General features: G+C 41.7%; 2 protein-coding genes across 2 annotated transcripts; both read right to left on the bottom strand.

The window, feature by feature from the left end:
* Nucleotides 1–5,835: 5,835 nt before the first annotated feature.
* On the bottom strand, nucleotides 5,836–9,869 carry lin7b (lin-7 homolog B (C. elegans)). Its single transcript, XM_036553328.1, has 6 exons — nucleotides 9,795–9,869; nucleotides 8,779–8,897; nucleotides 8,397–8,468; nucleotides 7,684–7,893; nucleotides 6,793–6,956; nucleotides 5,836–6,162 (listed from the first exon to the last, which is right to left on the bottom strand). Exons 1-6 carry the CDS (start codon nucleotides 9,829–9,831, stop codon nucleotides 6,141–6,143), a joined length of 624 nt encoding a protein of 207 aa, XP_036409221.1. The 5' UTR covers nucleotides 9,832–9,869; the 3' UTR covers nucleotides 5,836–6,140.
* Nucleotides 9,870–10,908: 1,039 nt separating this feature from the next.
* snrnp70 (small nuclear ribonucleoprotein 70 (U1)) lies at nucleotides 10,909–17,180 on the bottom strand. Its single transcript, XM_036553327.1, has 10 exons — nucleotides 16,912–17,180; nucleotides 16,494–16,647; nucleotides 16,177–16,239; nucleotides 16,045–16,099; nucleotides 15,778–15,842; nucleotides 15,582–15,644; nucleotides 15,415–15,496; nucleotides 12,732–12,833; nucleotides 12,442–12,541; nucleotides 10,909–12,291 (listed from the first exon to the last, which is right to left on the bottom strand). Exons 2-10 carry the CDS (start codon nucleotides 16,638–16,640, stop codon nucleotides 11,463–11,465), a joined length of 1,506 nt encoding a protein of 501 aa, XP_036409220.1. The 5' UTR covers nucleotides 16,641–16,647; nucleotides 16,912–17,180; the 3' UTR covers nucleotides 10,909–11,462.
* Nucleotides 17,181–20,815: the final 3,635 nt, after the last annotated feature.

The raw sequence follows: 20,815 nt of genomic DNA on the forward strand, positions 1-20,815 counted from the left end.
TCTATATCTTATCTTATTCTATATCTTCTATATCTACATCTTATATAAACATATCAGCTTACTCGGCAACAAGTAGTTTACAGTTTGATGACGCAAATGAAGGGCTGGAAAAGATATAATGACATAAAACGCTTCTGTAGTCATAGACTGTAGTGAAATCGAGAGGTCTAAGAAATAAGTGTAGTCATTGTGCAACAACTAATAGTAAAGTCGGACAAAGATAGCACACTGTCGGTCATGAATAAAAATGTGCTGTAGCTGTAGCTGAAGTTCCATATATCACAAACAGTGCTTATTCATAACAAAGTGGAAAAGTACATCTGAAATTACGATTTATTTTCATTTTTTAAAAAATCTTGCTTAAAATCCTATTTAGCAACTGGGTGCTCATCTGACCAAAAGAGGCGTAAGACTAAATGGTGCGTTATTAATGCTGGTGTTTGCATCTGTGGTTGTTACTGTATCTTTTAAAACATTCGACAGTGGCCAGAGAACAGCATGCGGTGATTGTTGGTTGTCTATGTGCAGATGCCGAGGCCCCTCAGTGCAGAGAAGGGAACGGGAGAGGCGGGATATGGAAGAGCTTGACTGGGTGGAAAGCAAAATTGGGGGAAATGCAGCAATCCGTCAGTGCTTTGCGATGACGAACACACACAGAACCAAGTATTGGTAAATCACATTTTTCCCACGGGCTAATATTAAATATTTCCTGACATCTTTGTATTTTAAAGCTGGTTTTCAAGTTTTGGAGAATTTTTGGAAAAAAAAAAAGCTTTGTGACAAAGCTCTGTGATATCACTATTGTCCGATGTTCTATGGAATCACAGCACTCTGATGTTCTAGTCATTATATCAACATACATAAAGAAAGGGCTCAGTAGCTGACCAAACACTTTAGAGCTAAGCATTCATTTCATTGTGTATACAAAATACAAACTTCACTGTAGTAATAGCCCTCAGAACTCCATTGATTGGAAGTTGGTAAAGCTGCAAAATGTCTGCTCAACAGAGGAATAGCAGTGTGAAGGAAGACAACGTCATCAAGCCTGATAGGCCTATCATAGGCAAGTCTGCAAAATTAATTTTTAGTCTATAATGCCAATGATGTGTAATATACACGTGATATACTACATATAATGACAGAAGGTAAATGTAAACATCAGTTTTGGTTTTACATTACAGTCGAAGAGGCTTACAGCCTACTGCTATCACTACTGTCCATTTTTTGTCAAAACAGTTCAATCTCTGTATATGAAAGTAATACCTGAATAACTGTGCAGCATTTTCCCATGGGAAAATACGTCTGGAAGATCTTTGGATTTGTAAAAAGATGGTTTTCAGTCCTGAAATTCATAAAATTTTGGCCTAATTATTAAAGTCCATTTTCTTAAGATACACTCCTACAGTTTAGGATGGATGGTTTTATTGCCTCATATGGTCTTAATGCATCATTTTATCTGGCTGGTGTGTATCTTTGTATCCTGGCAAATCACTGTAAAATATTTAGCAACTTCAGACTTAGTACACAGGAGGTATTTACCCTCAATACCAAATCCTTATCTCATTACTGATAAATCAGTCATGCTAGTTACGTGAGTGATATTTTTCTATGAAGTGACTAGGTAAAGCTCAAAAGAGGGAAACTAAGAAATGTATTTAATTTCATCTGCCACATTTTCATAGTTAGAAAGAGATGTGCACAAAAGCTGCTTAGGGCCCAGAGTGGACAGTTTAGCTCAAAAAGCTGTTTCATTGCATACATTTTGTGCCACCTGGGATCACTGCTTCAACTTTAGTAAACCATGAAAGCCAGTGGGTTTTGGTAATTTACTTTACTCTTTCTCACTCTTTTTTGCTTTCTGTACCCAGGTGAGAGAGTCCTATCTCTCCACCCAGTTCCTTCAGCATTACCCTCTGACCTCGGTCAAAAGGGCAAATGCTCCACGGCTAGCGACCCCCGAGGGTCCACAGGCAAAAAATCAGGGGCCAGCAGATGCAGACACCACGTAATCCACCTGCTGGCACTTCGGCCGTACAAAAAGCTGGAGATTCTGGCTCGACTGCGGAAGGACAGGACGAAGACAAAGGATTTGTACAAGATTCTGCAGCAGGTGTGAGAGGGAGGAGCTCCTGATAGTAGGAGAGAAGGATAAAACAAGGACACAACTCCCAAACAAAACAAATACCCAGAGACTTGAAGTAAATCTCTGTCTGTAACACAGTAATATGAACAAAGACTAGGCTTTGTACCACAAATCATATGTTAATACCTCTTGATACAAGAACATTCAAATTGTGATGGAAGCACACTGGCCTCAACTTCAAACAACCTTCATCAGCATGACCACACAGTTGTACAGTACTAGCATATATAAAATTTATCCAAATATAAATATATGTACTATTAAACTTCTAACAATCTAAAAAATACACATACATACATGCATAAGTACATACATGCCCTGTCTGTCACCAGGTTGCCAATCTGAAAGTGAAAGACAACTGCTATTATCTAAAGGAGTATCTTTACCAAGAGGTCAGGATAGACTGGCATGGGTACACTACTGATGAAAAGATGCAACTGGAGCAGATTCTGGTTTGGTATGTCCATTTTACACATTTGATAAATGCCACATGTATTAAAAAGTTAGTAGAGCTGCCAGTTTCCCTGTCAATGACCCCAGGGACAAATTTGTGTCCCCAAAACTAGACTCCTACATTCATGATTATTTAACACTGTACAAGACTGATCTGTAAAATGTTCATTCTTCTCAGCATCTGTGTGATGTTTTTCTCTGCAGTAAATTGAAATCTCCCTCACTCAGCAGGCCACAGGAACCAAAGCCAGCCTCCCGAGAGGTAACCCTCCCCACAGCCCTCTCACACCATGCACCAACCACATGCATAGCTTTGAGATGACTATAATAAACACTTTGTATGTCCAAAACCGTTCTGTCCTTTTCAGGTGGGTGAGTCCTCTGACGTCCCTGTCTCCAAACCCTCTCTGGAGCTTAGCTTCAATTGCATGAGTTCACCTGTGGACATTCCAAGCCATGATCAGAGCTCCTGCCTGGACCATTCAGGGGGCTGCCCTCCCGTGCCCACTGGCAATATAGCCCTCACCAGCACTGACAGAGCTGACCAGTCAGAAGACTCAGTAAATACAAGGAAGAGGACCAGGGGCAAGGAGAGCCAAACCCCCACTGTAGCCAAGATCACCAGATCCGACCCAGGTGACCAACTGCAGCATTTCAGTCTGTTTAGCTTAATCAGATTCGCTAGATCTTGAAAACATGAGCTCTTACGACATTTCCAGAAAGCAAAAACAACAACAAAGAGACCGAAATGGACCGTGCTACACTTGCTGACCTCATGGGCCAAGGCAAGGGCCATATGATGTCTAATGTGAGGCATTCTCTCTTGCGACTCCCTTTTGAATGTAAAAACCTTTCCATTTTCCTCACAGAAAGTGAGAAAGCACCTGCCCACTCTACAGAGGTGTCCACGACCACGATTCCAGATTACATGCAGTAAGGATTTTTGTTCTCTCCTAAGTGTGGGAGCTTTGCGCATCTAGTTCTGTTTGGTGCTGTCTCATGCCCTCACTTTTGTACACTGTATGAGAATGGTCTCGCCTCCACATTTTAGAATATGGTGTGTCATTTTTAGAGCTTCAATCTTTTCATTAAGTGGAGATAAAGGACTTGCTCCACACATAAACACATGAACATGTAGTTCAGACCAAGTCCATTATGGAGACCACATGCCTTGTTCTCATATTTTGTTTCCTCATACCATGTTTTGAACAACATATTCATGACACAATTGACACACTTGTCCATGTTTGTCAATAACTGCATCCACACAGCATGTCATTTTGTGTAGACCCACTAGCACATATGGGTTCTTGGGTTTGGAGTCTTTTCTCCTTCTTCACTCCACAGGAAGTACACAACGATTGTGTCCATGACCCAACGTCAGAGCTACATAGAGGACTACAGAGCTGAGCATGATGAGTACATGACCCTGCAGCCCCTTGTGGAGAGTGTTACTAGGCACTTCATGCAGCTGAACATCCAGTTCAGGACCCTGCAGCCTGGCACCAAAGAGCATCAGGTGGGAGTCTGTTGTGTGGGACCATTGGTGGAGTTCGGGCACAAGCTCCTCCAGATCATTAACTCCTAAGCTGCCAGATGAACTGATTTGTCTTCTAGTCCTACTACTTACTCAAGTCTGGTAGAAAGGGGCATTTCCTTTTGAGAGGTTTTTGCCGATGTTATTCATGCTCTTTTCGCTTTGCAGGCGGTGCGGGAGGAAGTGCACCGGGAGTTCAATAAGTTGAAACAAGTATGTTTGCAAAGAGAAATGTCGCTTCACGCGATTTACCTTCGTGACACATAACCCAGTCTTTTCTTGGTTTCTGGTTGACTGGTGTTTGATCTTCATGTTTGATATTTTACTGTGGGTTGGACAGACTGCAGAGGCTGACGTCCCTGTCTGCGTGTTTGTCTCTATGTGCAGACAAACCCCAACTACATGGAGATGAAGGATCGCTGCTTTTACCTGTATAACAAGCTGGCACACATACAGAGGCTGATTGCACAGTTTGACCGGTGGCAGAACTGGGTGCGGGACTTCTGCTCAGACAAATACGAAAGCCACCAGTCGGCGTCCAACACCCCAGCAGTCCTCCCCTCCTCTTCTCGCCTCGATCGTTACTTCCGCCAGTAATCCCTTTGGCTGCAACAAACCTCCTTCATAAACAGCAATCTGGGCCTCTTTTCTCTGTCTGTATTTCTTTATAATTTATGGATTATTAAGGATTAGTAGAGGACTGAGCACTTTGTTTCATTATTGCAGTGAAAAACAGCACTACGACGAAACATTTGAGTGCCATTGCAACTACTTCACACTCTGCACTTCGAATTCTCCACAGCCCTGAGGAGAAAGTGCGGTTTTCGTTCATGATAAGATGGTCAAGCACACGTATTAACCAGCATCTGCCCAAATCCTTCATTTCAAGAATATTCGGATAAAAATTACCATCAACAGTTCAGACAAGCACATTTTTATGCTTGATTCATGTGTTTCAGGTGGGGCAGAGATAGCCTGCCCAGCAGACAGATTTGTAATAGAGGATACCTTCTTCTCTGTATAGTATGTGTCCTTTATCTGTTTGGCTAAATTAAGGTCTTCATTGCTCAGCCTTGGGCATTGCTTACCACTAACAGGATGACAAACCAGAAAAGAAAAACAACACACAGTTTCCTGTCTCCTGAGGCATGTGTGACTGTCAGTAACCAGTTAGATACCTTGCATTTCTCCTTTTGAAGAGGTGTCAGAGGGGCAGAGGAAACCAAAATCAGTAGACTGTAGTGCAGCAGATTGTAGTCAGTGCAATAGATTGCAGTCCATTCCTGGTAACGAAAAAATAATGCCCTCTCATGCGTGTTTGTACCCATAACGTGGGCAATCAACATCAAATTCACATCTGAAATAAACAATTACTTGGCCACTGAAATTATGGTTAACTAAACTTTAATACAAGACATGGGAAGGGATCTCTCACACACAGCTATGCGAGACAGAAACAACTACACCGAAATGAAAATATGTAAATCTATTCATATTTTATAAACAAAGAAGTATACATAAATGCATTAAATGGTGACCATCATATATATAAAGTATGCTGGCTCACACTTTCATGTGAGTTTGAGAAAAAGTCAAGTTGCTGGTTGCATTTGAAAAATGGCTCATAAAATACAAATAAATAAACAAATAAATAAATAAGTACATAAATACAAAATAAATAAAACAGCAAAATATATCTATGCATTAACTCAAACAATCAAAAACAACTTCTGCTCCATTCATTTTAACACTGATAAACAGCATATACTCCGCAGCTTTACGTTTATGTAAGTTTGGACGAGCTAGGCAGCTTTCTATAATTATTCTGCTCTGTTGATAACTGTGTTAAAACCAATGTCTAATTTGGGTAACATCTGACGACAAAGTCTAGATCTAACACAGCCACTTAAATTTCCTTCTCTTTGCAACATCTTATCATCTGCCTTCTTAATTGGACCAGATGGCTGGGGTGGGCAGGGCTACTAATTTGATTGAAGACAGGATCAGCTAGCCTCGAGACTCCAAAGACCTGTGTTTGTAAGAGAGAGAAGTTCATACAATACAATTCTCTTTTTCTGTATTGTTTGACTGAACAGTTTTATTGACGTATACAATTCTTCAAAGACTGTTGCCTTCCATGTCCTGGGAGAAAAATCCTATAATTGAAAACTTTTTTCATGAAAATGCACTGCCCTGCATCCCATAATAGAAAATGAAGTGTGGCCCACTGACAGAAACCCTATCTATGAGCAAGGAAGAATACATATAATATGTTAAAGGGGAGCAGGCCTAAAAGACCTAACTTGAAAAAGAACAACAAGTTTGCACAATCAGCTAGCCCCAAACAGACCATGTTATCCTCTTACCATACTAAGCTTGAATTGCTTTAGTTAATATCTAGTGGCACAAAATGGGAAATTTTTAAATAGAAAGTATAGCAGTCACCCAGGCAAAATGTGGTTTCATTTCAGATATTATATATCAATTTCGTTTTCTCACAAATGTGAACTCGCAGCCATTGAAATAAACTAAAAATGTGCTCTGAGAAACAAACAACAAAACAAAAATCACTTCCTTACATTCATCCCTAAAATGTACAGACAAAACGCACTATGGCTGGATTAACTGTGGACAGTAATGTGAAAGTACGGTCACTCACGAGTAGCTGGTATGCTGTTGGCGTCTACGGGCACTCCTCATCTTCTCAAACCTGGCCTCCATCTCCTCCAGCACCTTCGGTGTGTAGCGTACCACCAGCTTCACTGAGCCCTGGGCAGCCTTCAGTAGCTCAACTGCCTTCTCATGGTGTTCCCCTTCTACACTCTAAACACACACAGACACACACCATTACTACTAGTGTAGTACAGTCACACACATACACGACCTCTATTTCAGTAGTCATTCTTCAGTCATTCTACAGACTGAGATCACGACTAGCTTAAAGCAAAAAAGTAAAGATTTACCCATTTTAACAATCCAACACATACTTCCCATGGTCTTACTCACTTTAAAAACAACAGAGCTAAATTAATATTTCAACACAAAGTGCCATAAAAAACCCAGGATAAGCTCTCAGCTAAGACAACCGAGCCCAATGCCAAGGCAATCTAAGTAGCTATACACCTATGCTATAGAAGAGCAAATTCACTTCCTATTCAGTAATGCCTGGGCCCTGTAATGTGGAATCCAGGAAAAGCTACATTACTACTGAAACCAACAAGCTCAATCCTAATGCCGCCTGAGAATCTAAACTGTTTTTGCACAATTATAATACAAGAAAACAATTAGGCGTGTAGACGCCAGTACATCGTTGGGGTTATCAAGTGGACACCTCCCTTCAGTGGTGTTTCACGGAGTTAGGCCCACAACACCTCAGACATGCTCAACAGTTAGCTCTGGCATCCCAGAACCACCCCTCTCCATACCCGCTCTCACCACCTATGCTACCCACCTACCCTGCTAACCCTGTAACAGACTTTTACTGGACACTGCTCTCCCACTTTAGAGATACCTCTAAAAGAAAAACAGTGAACCCCTTGCCCCTTCTTACCACACCATTGACAGACAGGAGTTGGTCCCCCCTCTTGAGTCCCCCCTGCCTGTCTGCGACCCCCCCAGGGATGACTCTAGAGATGTAGATGGGGGAGTTCTGCTCTTTGCCCCCCATGATGTTGAAGCCCAGCCCTTCCTCTGTTTTAGGCAGTTCTACAACCCGGGGGTGGGCGTGACCCTCACTGGCAGCAAAGGCTGCCACGGTGGCCTAGGCAGAGAGGCAGAGTTAGCTTACAGAATGCATACAGACTGCCTGCACAACAAGGTCATTGTCACCATAGATATCAGCATATCTCATTAGAAAAGCAAAAGAATTGTACTTTTAGTTTGGAGATACCTTTTGACTTTATTAGCCTTCTTTGAGCATGTAAGCTCTAATTCAGACCTCGCCCTCAATGTATACTGCAAGCATTTTCCCTTTATATAACGCTATAAGGAAAATAACCAACCCTCACCAAAGGAGAAATGTGGAAAATTAATTCTGAGGCCTGATTAAATTTTCAAAAATCTGGAACTGAAAACACACATTTTTCTTTTTTTCTGCATCATTCATTCCAGCATTTTGAGTTATATTAGCTAGACAGCCACTAAATGGTAACTGAACAGCTAGAACAGCTAGTTTGTAAATATGTTAGTCATCTCACTACTGACGAACAGCCTGTTCATTGCAATCCCACCCAGTATGCACAGATTTCCCAGTCTGTCCAGTACCTTAGCAGTAGCTTGGGCCCGAACCTCAGGCCCACCCACAATGTCCAGTGTATCGTAGAGCTGCTCATACACCTGAAGGAGCACAGCAAAGGAGAGTATAATCAAGCCTTCAGTTGCACAGTGCGGAGACAGGAAGATTTAGGTTTGGTTGGAGATTTTAGCTACAGGTCTGTGCAGCATGTCAAAATACTGTTAACTAATAAAGCAACACAGCAATCATTCAGATTTAAAACCAGCAGCAGCCCATTAATGAAAATGTGAACTCACTCCAAATTCATTCATTTTATGGCAAACATCATGTAGGACCTGGGTTGTATGCGAATTAAAACTGTCAGGGGTACAGGATAGGACAGTACAGAGGGTATGGTGTACATGGTAGTACCTCTCTGATAGCAGCGCAGAACTTGCTCTGCAGGACTCTCTGTAGGGCTTGCAGTTTCGGGGGAGGAAGCTCCCCGCTTCTCTGCAGTCTGTCCAGCAGCTCGATCACCCTGCACACATCTAACCAAGACAAAGTGTGGGAGCAATTCGGTTCACCTCTGAACTTAAATATCTGGCAATATCTACCGGCAAAGCCTTACTGCCTTACTAAATTCACAGAGTCATCAGTCTCTTTGGAGTGAATAAAAGGAAGGAGGACGGCAGAAACCCTGTTGCTGCGTTAATGGCTTTGTAGCTAGCCAGGTAATTATACAGGTGTGGGTCTCAAAACGTTTAGTATTTCCAGCAGTGAAAATGCCTGACATTCTACAATGTATAACACAGGAAATATACACTAATGTGAGTTGTTTAGCTAGTTATTTCATAAAAGGAAACTCAAGAAGCTAGGGATGGGCCTAGCTAAAGTAATTCTTCGACGAATTCAAGTCAGCTAGCTACCTGCTATACTCTAAATATGTGCATCATACACCGCGTACGCGCTATGTCTGAGCAGCTATCGATCGATCTTATGTTCTAGACTCAGAGTAACTAGCTAGTTAGCTATGTTCAGCAGTGAAAGAAGTTGCTAGTGGGTTAATCCAAGTCAGCTATCAAGAAAGACATTAACTGGCATATTCAAAGTAATGATCCTTCTACAAACAGATGCTTCTGAATTCCTAATCAGAATGAATAAACTACCTGACCACAACCGTATAACTCTTTGACCCGGTAACTACTAACACAGTAATAACCATCAGCTAGATAGCGATCTAACAAGTCAAGAAACCGCACAAGCACTGCTCTACTAATGTAGATGACTAATCCTCCTTGTTACCGTTGCAAACACTCAAGAGAATACAACCGTGTAACTTCCAACCATTCATAAAAATCCTACGGTAAAATGTATAAACACCGTTTACCAAGTGTTATAATGAGTACATGAAATACTTGTATATAATAGCACATTTCATGTTTTACCTCTTTCTAAACTGAGAGTCTCCGTCATTCCAGCCATCTCTGCCTTTTCCCGTATAATACAATGACGTCACAAACCTGAGACCTTTTTGATGGCGTCATGCTGCGCAAAACGCTGCGCAGATTCACTAACCTTCATATCATGTGAATCGACACATTTAAAAGAGAAAAACCCAAAGAGAATAAGCCATCCAACTGATATATAGACCGTTGCCTCTGTACGACGTTCTGCACAGCATGACGCCCTCAACTACGACCTCTAAATGCCACTGCAGTGAAGGGGCGGTGTGCACGGAAGCGGATTTATGTGATGGCAGATGTACACTGTATTTCTCTTGTGAGAAGCTTCTAAGGGTCCACAAAGGTGAGCTCACATGACATGGCTAACACGGCAAGTTTCTGGACGATTTATGATTTTAGATTGTTCTCTAAAAGAAAAAAAATTACATTGTCAGATTTTCAAGGATAAAATTTTACACTTGTATCTCCATCCCAAAACACACTGATAGCAATACTGTTTGTAGTGTGCAAATCAACAGACATGCTATGAAACAGTAAAATGTCAAACACTTTATTATGAGGGGAGTGTGAACAAAATAAATGGAACCAACATACTTGGAATCAATAACACATATACAATTTGTTTTACAAGGGTCAAAGGAGTTCTTTGAGATTATGACATGCTCAGATACAAATTGAATAAAGGCTTTTTTTTTTTTTTTAAAATCAAATGTATTTTTTTTTTTTAGCTTTGACAGCACCCATTTCAGTTCCTTGATAGTTTGATGCTAACAACACATCTGTTAAATTTACTTAAAACATTTCTACCAGCTAACTCTAGGCCTCAAGCTTAAATTCTGTGATAGTAATTTGCAAAATGTTGCCAGTTAAAGGACTCTGGTTCAAACTGAACATTCAGTTATATTCAAACTTCTGCTTGGTGGTAATCTGCCACTGTACATCAATCAAATGTTTATATGCCTCATACATACTAACACACATTCAACAATTGTAGTCACCTTTAATAACAGATAAAAGACTGCGCTTAGGGCAGTTCACACAAATGGACAAAAAGGGTATATGGCTAAATGCAGTGACTTAAATCTTAAACCCTATGCATTTAAAAAATTGCTAATTTCATAGCCTGTGAGTATAAACAAATATTGCCTCATGTGGTGTACACAGTAGTCCTAAACCACATAGTGACAAGAGTCAAACAGACCAAAAGATCATAAATTAGGTAACAAAAGCAGTTTTTACTAAAAATTATTGTAAAAGCTGTAATCGTTCAACTGTTAGTTTTCGTGACAGGCACTGTTGGATGGAACCAAGACTGACCCAAAGCTAGGCCCTTTAACTGAGCTGAAGAACAGGCTTAATTCTAAATAAGTGACTTAAAAAGACAACAGTGTTACGCTGCGTTTCAACACAAGGTTCTTCAGATCGGGAAACCATTTGGACTTAATATTGTTTTAAATATTGTGCTATATGCTCCCAGTGGTGCATTGTGCAACATCGTGTACATAAAGGACAAAAACTGCTTACGCGGGCATTCAGTTCAGTCAGGGTTCAGAAAATAGCCAGGGATTTGGACAAAGACATCAGAACACTTACTGTTCTAGTGTTGAGTTCTTCACAGCCAGGCACCACGTACAATATGAACATGAGCTCTCAGTACCCCTCCACCTGTGGCTCCATCATGTGTCCATTTTCATTTGATATGTACCCCTCCCCACACTCCCCTGACTCCTGCTCCATCATCCCATTCTGAGAGCCCTCGTCTCCCATAGGCCGGTCCTCGCCATTGCTGCCCGCCTCCTGACCGAGATAGGGCTGTTGCTCCTCCGTCCTCTCTCCACCCCTCTCACGGTCAGCTCTGTCCTTCTTGTGCTCTCGGTCTCGGTCCCCCCTCCTCCTCTCTCTGTCCCGGTCTCTGTCTTTGTCCCTGTGACTTCGCCTCCTGTCTCGTTCCCTGTCGCGATCTCGCTCCCCTCGATCCCTCCCTCTCTCCTCCCCTTCCACATTCCCTTCATCCCGGCTGAGATTATTGGGATCTGCTGAATTGGGGTCGTCCAACATCCTCTCCCCCCCATCTCCAAAGCCATTTCCTGACCCCATCCCTCCTTCCCCTCCTTCCTGACCAGCTCCCTTTCCTCGCTCCCTGTCCCGCTTCCTCTCCCTGCTCCTGCTCCTCCTCTTCCTCTCCCTATCCCTATCCCTGCTCCTCTCTCTGCTTCTGCCGTCCTCTCCTCCCCCTCCTCTTTCTCTCTCCCTCTCCCGGTCTCTCCGCCTGCTGCCTCCACTCTCATCCCCAATGCCCCCGACACCCACGCCTGCTCCCGCTGCTCCTCTGTCGCCCCTCTCTCTCTCCCTGGAACGCGAGCTGCGGCGGCGTCTCTCTCTGGAGCGGGACCTCCTCCTGTCACCCCTGTCCTTCTCTCGGTCCCTCTCTCTGCTCCGGTCCGCCCGGCGGTCGCTGCCCCGCTCTCGGTCCCGCTCCCTGAGAAACGCAGGTTAACACAGAATGAACAAACACATACATCTACAATGATGTGAGGAAGCATCGTCATTCACAGCAGTATAGATGAGGAGGAGCTTTAACCAAGAAAGCTGTGCATTAAGCTGGATGTAAATGTACATTTAGACTCACCCTCCTATCGGTCTCTCGTCATAACGAGAAGCGTCATCTCTCCCAGAATGCTTAATGTTGACGTCAGGGCCTCCCCTCCTTGTGCCACCCAGACCGCCACCTGACCAAGAAAAGGATTAATGCAACACACACACAGTGAGCACTGTACCCTACTAAAAGGACAAAGATGGAATTCCCCAAGTGTACACTGGCCAAGACAGAACCTTTACATCTGAAATGGTTGCAGAACGTTACTGTAGCCTACACTGCCGACACGCCAGAAAGATCAAGATGAATCTGCAGTTCCTCACCCAGCCTGCGGGGTTGCCATCCCTTGACTGTTCGCCCTCTCTCCACGTCCACCAGCACCCTCCTTCCATCAATCTTCTTTCCATCAGCATGTTTGTAGGCAGCTAAGCAGAACAAGAGGAAATGGGAGGAGGGAAAGTGGAGGCGTATCGAGACCAAAGACAAGATGACGTAACCAACAGTAAACATGCAAATCCGTTGACCCCTGACCCTTCGTCAGAGCAGTGACACAGAGAGGGCACGGAAGTGCAAGAAACAAGTGCCTTAAGCATGAAGCCTCTCCTTAATGTTTTATTTTCTAGTTTAAGAGGCTGACGCAGAAATTTGCATCATGAAATAAGGGACTGAATCCAAAATTGTTTCAACCTTAAGAGTCATACAAATGCATGCAGTTGGCAAGCCAAAATTTCAGGTCACCAGGACAATCTAATGCATATATTCTTGTTCCTACATTTAGTACACAGAAGTGACAAGGCAATAAATTAAGTTAGGTACATCCCCTCTCTAGGTCTCTAAATTGAAAGGACAATTTGTGTTATGCTGGAGAACCCTTTGGGGCTGCAACACACAGCTTTAGGCTTTTAAACATACACACACATACATGCAATAAAACAGAAATCCACAAGCAAGAAAAAAATCAGGAAGACAAAAGAAAAATGGCTTTGATATAATCATAAAAATGATGTGGGCTACAACATGAAGTTAATGTGGGTTTATTTAACTCCAGCAGAACATTTTCTAAGGGCATATCAAAAAAATACCTTCCTCCTCTATAACCTGTACATGTCCATCCATACACAATCATTGCATACATGAGTAGTGAGCATTTCCCTTACGCTGACACAACACTGTATGTCTGTATGGGAAAGGGATGAGTAGCTCAAGATGCAATGCTTAGCACTGGCTGCTCACATCATTGGCAATGAGCAGCACACAGACCAAACAAATAACTGCAGACTGCTCAAGGGTGAAACGAGCCACTCGAAGAATTACAAATCTGTCATTATCTGGATTGAACCCCCTGCTCTGTGAGGAATGACAAAGACTGACGCACAAATCATTCACAAGTTCAGCATGCAGCTAGAGAGGAGAAATTCCCCCTGCAGTAAGAGCATGTAAATTGACTGTTTTATCAATAACAATGACAAAGCCTGTTGCCGCTGATAAATTGCAGGCTCTCAATCAAACGTCTTACTTTATCCATGCTGATCAAATCATCCCATTTAGTTGATGTTACATCCATTTCATTACTATTAATTCAACATGTTTTCATTTAGACCATTAATGTCAATTATAGTTTAGGCTTGTTGCTCAGAAAGAAATACTGTATTTCTTTTTTATGGAGGCATTTTGCTGTTATAAATAAATGGTGCATATTGCCTTCATCCTACCGAATAACACCATTTCACCGATAAAGGCAGAAAGCTGAAATGCTTGAATCGTTCGCCTTGCCTTAATGGAAAAACAAGTTTGGATCTTTTGTGAATGCATTTAATGGTGAACATGAGACTGCAAAGCAATACGCTGAATGTGTTGCCACAAGCAATCAAAGTGTTCTCAAAGTGTTCAGAAAGCCATTAGATGCAACAATGAGGAGACAAAAGGCACAGGCCCATCAGGGCATTCACTAGCATGGTCGTTCACTAATGCGACCTTGCCCATTCAGGGAAAAATGCTGAGCTCATTACAAAGGAGCCGCTACGCCTGACTTTGGCTGAAGGTGAGAATTTGCGCAATGCCTTTCATTTGGTCCAAATGATTCTAATCTTTGAAGGGCGAGTATCCAGCAGGTTTCTGTCTGCATAAGGTCTTGTGCAGATTAACTTTTCCAAAATCAATTAAATGTGTGGGGGAGGTCTTGTCCCCCACTTTATTTGGCATACAATTTTACATTAGAAAATTCCAAGTGTTCCTTAATTATTGCAGATTTGTATTTTGCTATTTACATTTTAGATAGATGGACAGATAGATAATATTTTATTGATCAAAAAAGGAAATTGCCCTGCCAACAGGCAAGCATGTTGGGAAGAGAGGTACACAACATAAAATAAACACAAAACACAGGACAATAAGGACAATAAATAGATGTATGACAATAAATACAACACTAAATGCTACAGCTGCAAACTGCACCATTAAAATAACAGCTGCAGTTTGCAGAATGGTTTTATCACTGCCGGTAGGAATTTTGATTTCAATTAAACTAAGAATATCTTACCTAAAATTTAACAACCACTAGAGAGTCACTGTAAGATTCAAATGCCCATGTCCTGACTTGGCTTTCTTTGACTTCATTTTTTAGCAGTTGCTAGCAACAGGCATAACATTCTTTGTGATGCAGCTAGTGATTTCCAGATACTGTTTGGCAGTTACCTCCAAGCATGGCATATCTTAGATTATCTAGCTTTTGCCTGTTTTTAGTTAACTGATATTTATCATGAAAATCCACATGACTAAATTACTTTTCCATTTTTTTGCATTGAACTGTACTCTCAAATGCAGTATGGACATGTCACAGTATTTTTAGATTCTGTTATTAGCAAGGAACTGCTTGCTGTTTGAAATGGACAATTATTGGTTGTGGGCTTAATCTCATATTTTTGTGCATGATGCACATGGTGATTGCACAGGTACAGCTGTATGTAACTCAGTACCTCAGAGGGGTGGGTTTTTGTTGATACTCACAGTGCATGTCTCTCTCATGCTCGTACTCTATGAAGGCATATCCCCTGGGTTTGCTTGTCTTCTTGTTGTAAACGAGGTAGATCTGTTTGAGAAGCGGAGGGGAGAGGTTAGCAGCCTGTCAGCACCCCAGTCTGTGCAAATAACGCTGCTGTAACAAAAATCCTTACCCGCTTAATTGGTCCATAGACCTCAAACTCACGGCGAAGCTTGGACTCTGTGGTATCGTAGTTCTTAGTTGATGAACAAAAAGAAAGTCAATGAGTTTGCTGTATCAACAAGTGAACAAACTGAGCAGTTGTTTGAAGGTAGATCAGGTACTCCCACATGGCTCACTGATTGGTTGGGCTGAACTAGTGCACTTACCACTCTTGCAACAAACAAGGTCCTGAAGGCATCCCCCTGGGCATTGGGGTCATTGTGTGGATCCCCTGCAGCAACACAAACCAGATATGCATGCAGTGAACAAGCAGCTACTACATTAGTGCACTGGAAATGATTAAAGTCATGCACAAAACATTCAAAACCTCCATCACGTAAAAAAACACAAAACTGATTTAGACAATAAGCCATTCCTTTGTTATGCCTGACCACTGTGCCCTTCTCCTTGTCGTATGTGGGATTCAGACTTACATATCTGTAGCTCAGTCTCCAGGACGGCTTGTCTCCGCTCAGCCTTCTCTCGTCTCTGTAACACACATTAACGTCACTGCGGATTCTGCCACCACTACAGCAGAAACTCCACCTCTAGCTCAATATTTTTACCTTTCTTGCCAGCCTCTCTTCTCTGGTCTCAGCTCTGGTGGGAAGGGGGGCATCACGGGGGTCCTAGGAAGACAATATAATTCATTTACCAGATAGCCTGTGTATGTGATATAAATATATGATTTACATGATGAGAACGTGCCTTAAATAGGTAGTGCAACAGAGAGGACACTACGCAATAACATATGCAAAATCTTTGTCTGCACAAGAATATCTCTAAGTGTATAACTCAGTTAGGAACATATCCGTGTGCAGCCTGTACGCATTTTAAGTGTGTAGCTATGATATAGTGTGCGGGGTGTATGACGACCTCGTACCTCGAAGTGTTTGATAAATGGGGCGATGCCGCAGTAGGGTTGGTTATGGTGCTTCTCGTGGGGCAGTTTCTCCAGCTGAGGCAGATATGGTATAGGGTCCCGCGGGGCAAAGAGTGCCAGCAGGTTTGGGGGCAGAAACTGTGTCATCTTTCACCTGGAAGGAAAGACAGATTTGTTTCCAATTTACATAAAGCCTTAACTTTCAGGGAAAAAAAGTGTGCTCTGCGTATTTTACATTTGGAACACTGGCACGAGTAAGGTTTTAGCTCGCTTCATTACAACACGAGAAAAAGCTGCAAATATTTAGCCAAGTTGCTGATAACTAACGTCACCCAGGAAAGCTTGCGAACTGGAAAGCGTTTCCTATTTTGGTAATCTGCGTACAAACCAAGTCTCATGCACCCGATAGCCAACTCACCTCAGTTTTCGGCATTCAGTCTCATCAACCGTGATGGTCCAAACCCCAAAGTTGAGTCACACAAAGCACGACGGACAATACTACTAACGTATATTAGCCAGCAATCGTAATGTGTTTCCCTGGCTAATGCCAATGCGATGTGTCCTTAAATGGCAGTATTGTGTGATTCGGATAACTTTAAATCTTACTCTCACCAGCGTCCAACGACTACTTATGATTTAAAACAATCAATCGTGTCCTGTTATTCCCCTTCCGCATTTAACTCGTTTTCTGGCCCGCGCGACAGTTATCTTTCTTCGCGTTTTCGCGAGAAGTTAAATACACGCAGTGCTGCCGCCTACAGTGCCGGTGGACTATGCTCTTTGATTCAGTGCAGGATCGAAAGCGTGTAAACGCGCATCTGTACCGAATGAATGAAACGTTTACATCCACGCAGAAGCAGAATTACTTGGAAGTGAACTCTCAGAAATTCTACGTCCCCATGAGCATGTTCTCTCGGTTGCTGCCTTGTTGTCTCAACAATGGCAAGTCTTAATTTTCACTAACATATCTCTGTCTTTTTCAAATCACAAACGTGCTGGCCAGACAACCCTCCAAATAATAATATGCATGTGCGATTGCTGCTGAACGTAGGAAGAAAAAACGTACAGATAAATTCAGCTTGCTGATTGAGTATCACATTACCAATATCCATATCCCATATTTGTGTGTGTGTGTTTGTATGTTTGAAAAAAAAAAACTGTTTATTTGTATATGTGTGTCTTATGTCTGTTTAAATGTCTTAAACAACAACCAACTACCCTCACCTTTGACCAAATAAAGGCAAATACTGAATTTGCCAATAAAGTTTGTGGTTGATGTGAAACAGGCTGTGCTGAAGTCATAAAGTCAAATTTCAAGAAGGTAAGACCGTGTGTATATGTCTGACAGCCCCACACATGCATGCAAATGTATTCTTGCCAAACAGCACCTTGACATTATGAGTACACAGAAACCCCTCCTCTGCAGAAACTTACACACGAAACAGCTTGTGTTTCATTGTTTGATGTGCAGTTGGCTGCAGCCCTTCGCGGACACACGCACACACACAGATGCATGTGTATGTGCACACTTCTGGGACAAAATGCCTGGTAAGTTGCTACATCTCATCACTGTGCAATTTGAAGCCCAGCTTTAAAATCACTGATAATATATCTAATTGTACTTTGTATGCGAGATTTTTATAGTGTGCAAGGTAACTTGTGAAGAAAGTGATGTGTCAATTGGGATGTGGATGACTGGCACAGGCTAAATACATTTAGAATTCAGACAGAACAAACCAAAGCCTGGTGAGAAAGGTGTCTCAGAGTTGCATGAAATGACTCATTTTAACAGATCTTTGTGTCTGAGACAGGTCTTCTCACAGACTCAGTGAAACACTTCCTAACTGCAAGGCAGAGTCACATGGCACAACCATTAATTCATGTACATCGTTTCTGCAGCAAGATTGTCATTTACTTAACATGTTTCTAGCTCTGAGGACAGTTGAAGGCACCACAATGTGCTCACATTGAGCACTCTCTCATTTGGTTAACAACTGATGTCAACATTGCTTGATCTCAGGACAAGAGGCCACCTGAGGGTCATTACAGGAAAACTGTAACTTGTTTCTGACTGTGCCATGACACTCTTTTCAAAACATGTTTCCCTGTTGCTTGTTTTTGGTTTGTCCTTTATATGTGCTCTTTCTTTGCATGCCTCCTCTAAGGTGGAACATTTTGAGTCATGAATCAGTTTTTTTTTTTTCATATCAAGTAGGGATTCCAAAAAGTCAATTGAACAGTCCATTACAGAACCTGAATCCACCGCACCTGAGCACACCAACCCATGGACCATATGAAAGGAAACTATTCTTAATCAGTGATCTCATTCAGAGCAGGACTAATCTGTCCTTTCTTTCACAGGTGACTTCCAAAATACAAAACAGCAAGCAGATTTTTTTTTGCATTCTACAATAGACAGTACAGGATAAAAATTCACAAGACCTCATGTGCATTTATACTTTTTTGTAGCTACCAGATCGAGCACACCAGCAGAAACTAAGAACAAAGATTCTACCTTTGGTAAGTGCATTACTTTTTTCTTTTTTGTATCCTCTGAATATTCAGATTATTTAAAACAGAACAGACAATTTTTGAAAGTAGATTTGCAATAGTTCTATAAACAAGGCTTTAAAAGTATGTTAGACTATGCATCTATGTTGTCATACATGATATTTCAACTGATATTTAGATGATCTTGTGACCTCTGGAGGTTACTGGATGTTACATCAGGTCTCTGGAAACATTAGCAAACTAATTTGACTTGAAAATTGACAGGCGTAAGTGCAGGTGACCTGATATGAGATTGTACCAAAACTCATGCTTTCATCATTCTTATTTATGGTTTCCGTTTTAATTTGTCAATCATTATTTACATTTGGAAACCGTAGTATAGATAACTGTAGCAACATAGATTGGTAAATAAGATACAATACATTCAGGCATTCCATTATTATATCTACGAGAGGCTTGTTACTTCTCCACTGTCTTTACACACCTCTTGTAGAGTTCCTCTTGATTATTTGGATCCCACAACATGGGTAATAAACAAGTCACTTTATTACATCAATTTTAATGGAAGGATACTAAGACATTTATATATTGTAATAATTATTATAGTAGTAATAACAACAACAGTATTCATTTTCACAATGAAATAAGGAAATATTAACAACATTTTTACTCTTACAAGAAGAAAACGAGCAAGAAGATGAAGAAACAGCAGAAGAAGAGGGAGATGAAGAGGAAGAAGGAGACAGTTCTGTGGCTCCCCTAATAGGGCACAGTGACCCTGGTCAGTTCTAAACAACAATGTTTGTTGTCATTTGTGTGGTCAGCCATGTTTCCCTTTAAAATGACATTTCTTACTTTTGCTACTTAAACACATCTCTTAGCCTGTCCAGTGGACAGATGCATAGAATAAGACATTTTCCTCAGTCTGGAAAGGGTTGGCCTATTTTGGTTTGGCCTCCTACACAATACATTTCATATTCATGGTTCAGCCTCAGGGTGTTACTTACCTGTGACACGATGACCTTTCTGAGCCACAAGTGACTCCAAATACCTATCTATTTCTGCCGTTTCCTGCTTCCCCTTCCTTACCGTGTGGTGTTGGACAACTCTCACATGGCATGCCAATTTTTGCAAGGGGACGTGCTAATATTCCTGTTAAAAAATTAAGAAATGTTCAAACTATTTCTTACCAGAGATAACCTGGATATTTATTTGTTTCAGGTTCAAGCCCAAGTCCTGTTCTATCCCAGCGCAGCAGTCTGAAAGCGGGTGGATCACTCAGAGGCTCATTTTATGGTAAGTGAGGTGAACAGATTGAGGGTTTACCATTGGTTTTTATATTTATTTAAAATAAATACATTGTGAAAACTGCTTTACAGAGGGGCCAATCCAAGATGTAGTCGTAAGCTTTAGGGTCTGGATTTCACCTCTCCATCTGCTAAATGCTGGAACAGAACGTTGATTACATTTCTGTGATCAAACTCCTGGCCACATTATTTTTATGATCATGTCACAATGTGTTAACTGAATTTTTCACATGAAGTCACATCCTTCCAGACTGAGGCATACATGCATGCACATAAAGATAGGCAAATGTAACGTGCAGTCTTTGTTTCTTTTCTTAAAGACTTGGCTAACACCCGCACAAAACAGGAAATAATATGCTCCTCAATTACATCTGTCTCAATAAACTACATCCTGGCATGTTGTAAAACTTTAAAATTCTTTTACTGTGCTGGGGTTTACAGAGCCAGAGTTTTAGGGTGCAGTCTTTCTACTTGATGCAGTGCAGTCACACAGGAACAGTGCCC

This window comes from Megalops cyprinoides, chromosome 19, assembly GCF_013368585.1.
Source record: "Megalops cyprinoides isolate fMegCyp1 chromosome 19, fMegCyp1.pri, whole genome shotgun sequence".
Taxonomy (NCBI): Eukaryota; Metazoa; Chordata; class Actinopteri; order Elopiformes; family Megalopidae; genus Megalops; species Megalops cyprinoides.

Bases quoted from the DNA above. Each gene is read 5' to 3' on its own strand.
- snrnp70 (XM_036553327.1), bottom strand. From the start codon at position 16,640: ATGACACAGTTTCTGCCCCCAAACCTGCTGGCACTCTTTGCCCCGCGG. The intron at 12,834-15,414 runs GTGAGTATCAAC...TGTTCTGCTTAG, and splicing joins GCATGAGAGAGACATGCACT to CTGCCTACAAACATGCTGAT. The intron at 12,292-12,441 runs GTGAGTCTAAAT...TGCGTTTCTCAG, and splicing joins GACGAGAGACCGATAGGAGG to GGAGCGGGACCGAGAGCGGG.
- lin7b (XM_036553328.1), bottom strand. From the start codon at position 9,831: ATGGCTGGAATGACGGAGACTCTCAGTTTAGAAAGAG. The intron at 8,469-8,778 runs GTACTACCATGT...GTGCTCCTTCAG, and splicing joins TCTGCGCTGCTATCAGAGAG to GTGTATGAGCAGCTCTACGA. The intron at 7,894-8,396 runs GTACTGGACAGA...CTCTCTGCCTAG, and splicing joins GGGCCCAAGCTACTGCTAAG to GCCACCGTGGCAGCCTTTGC.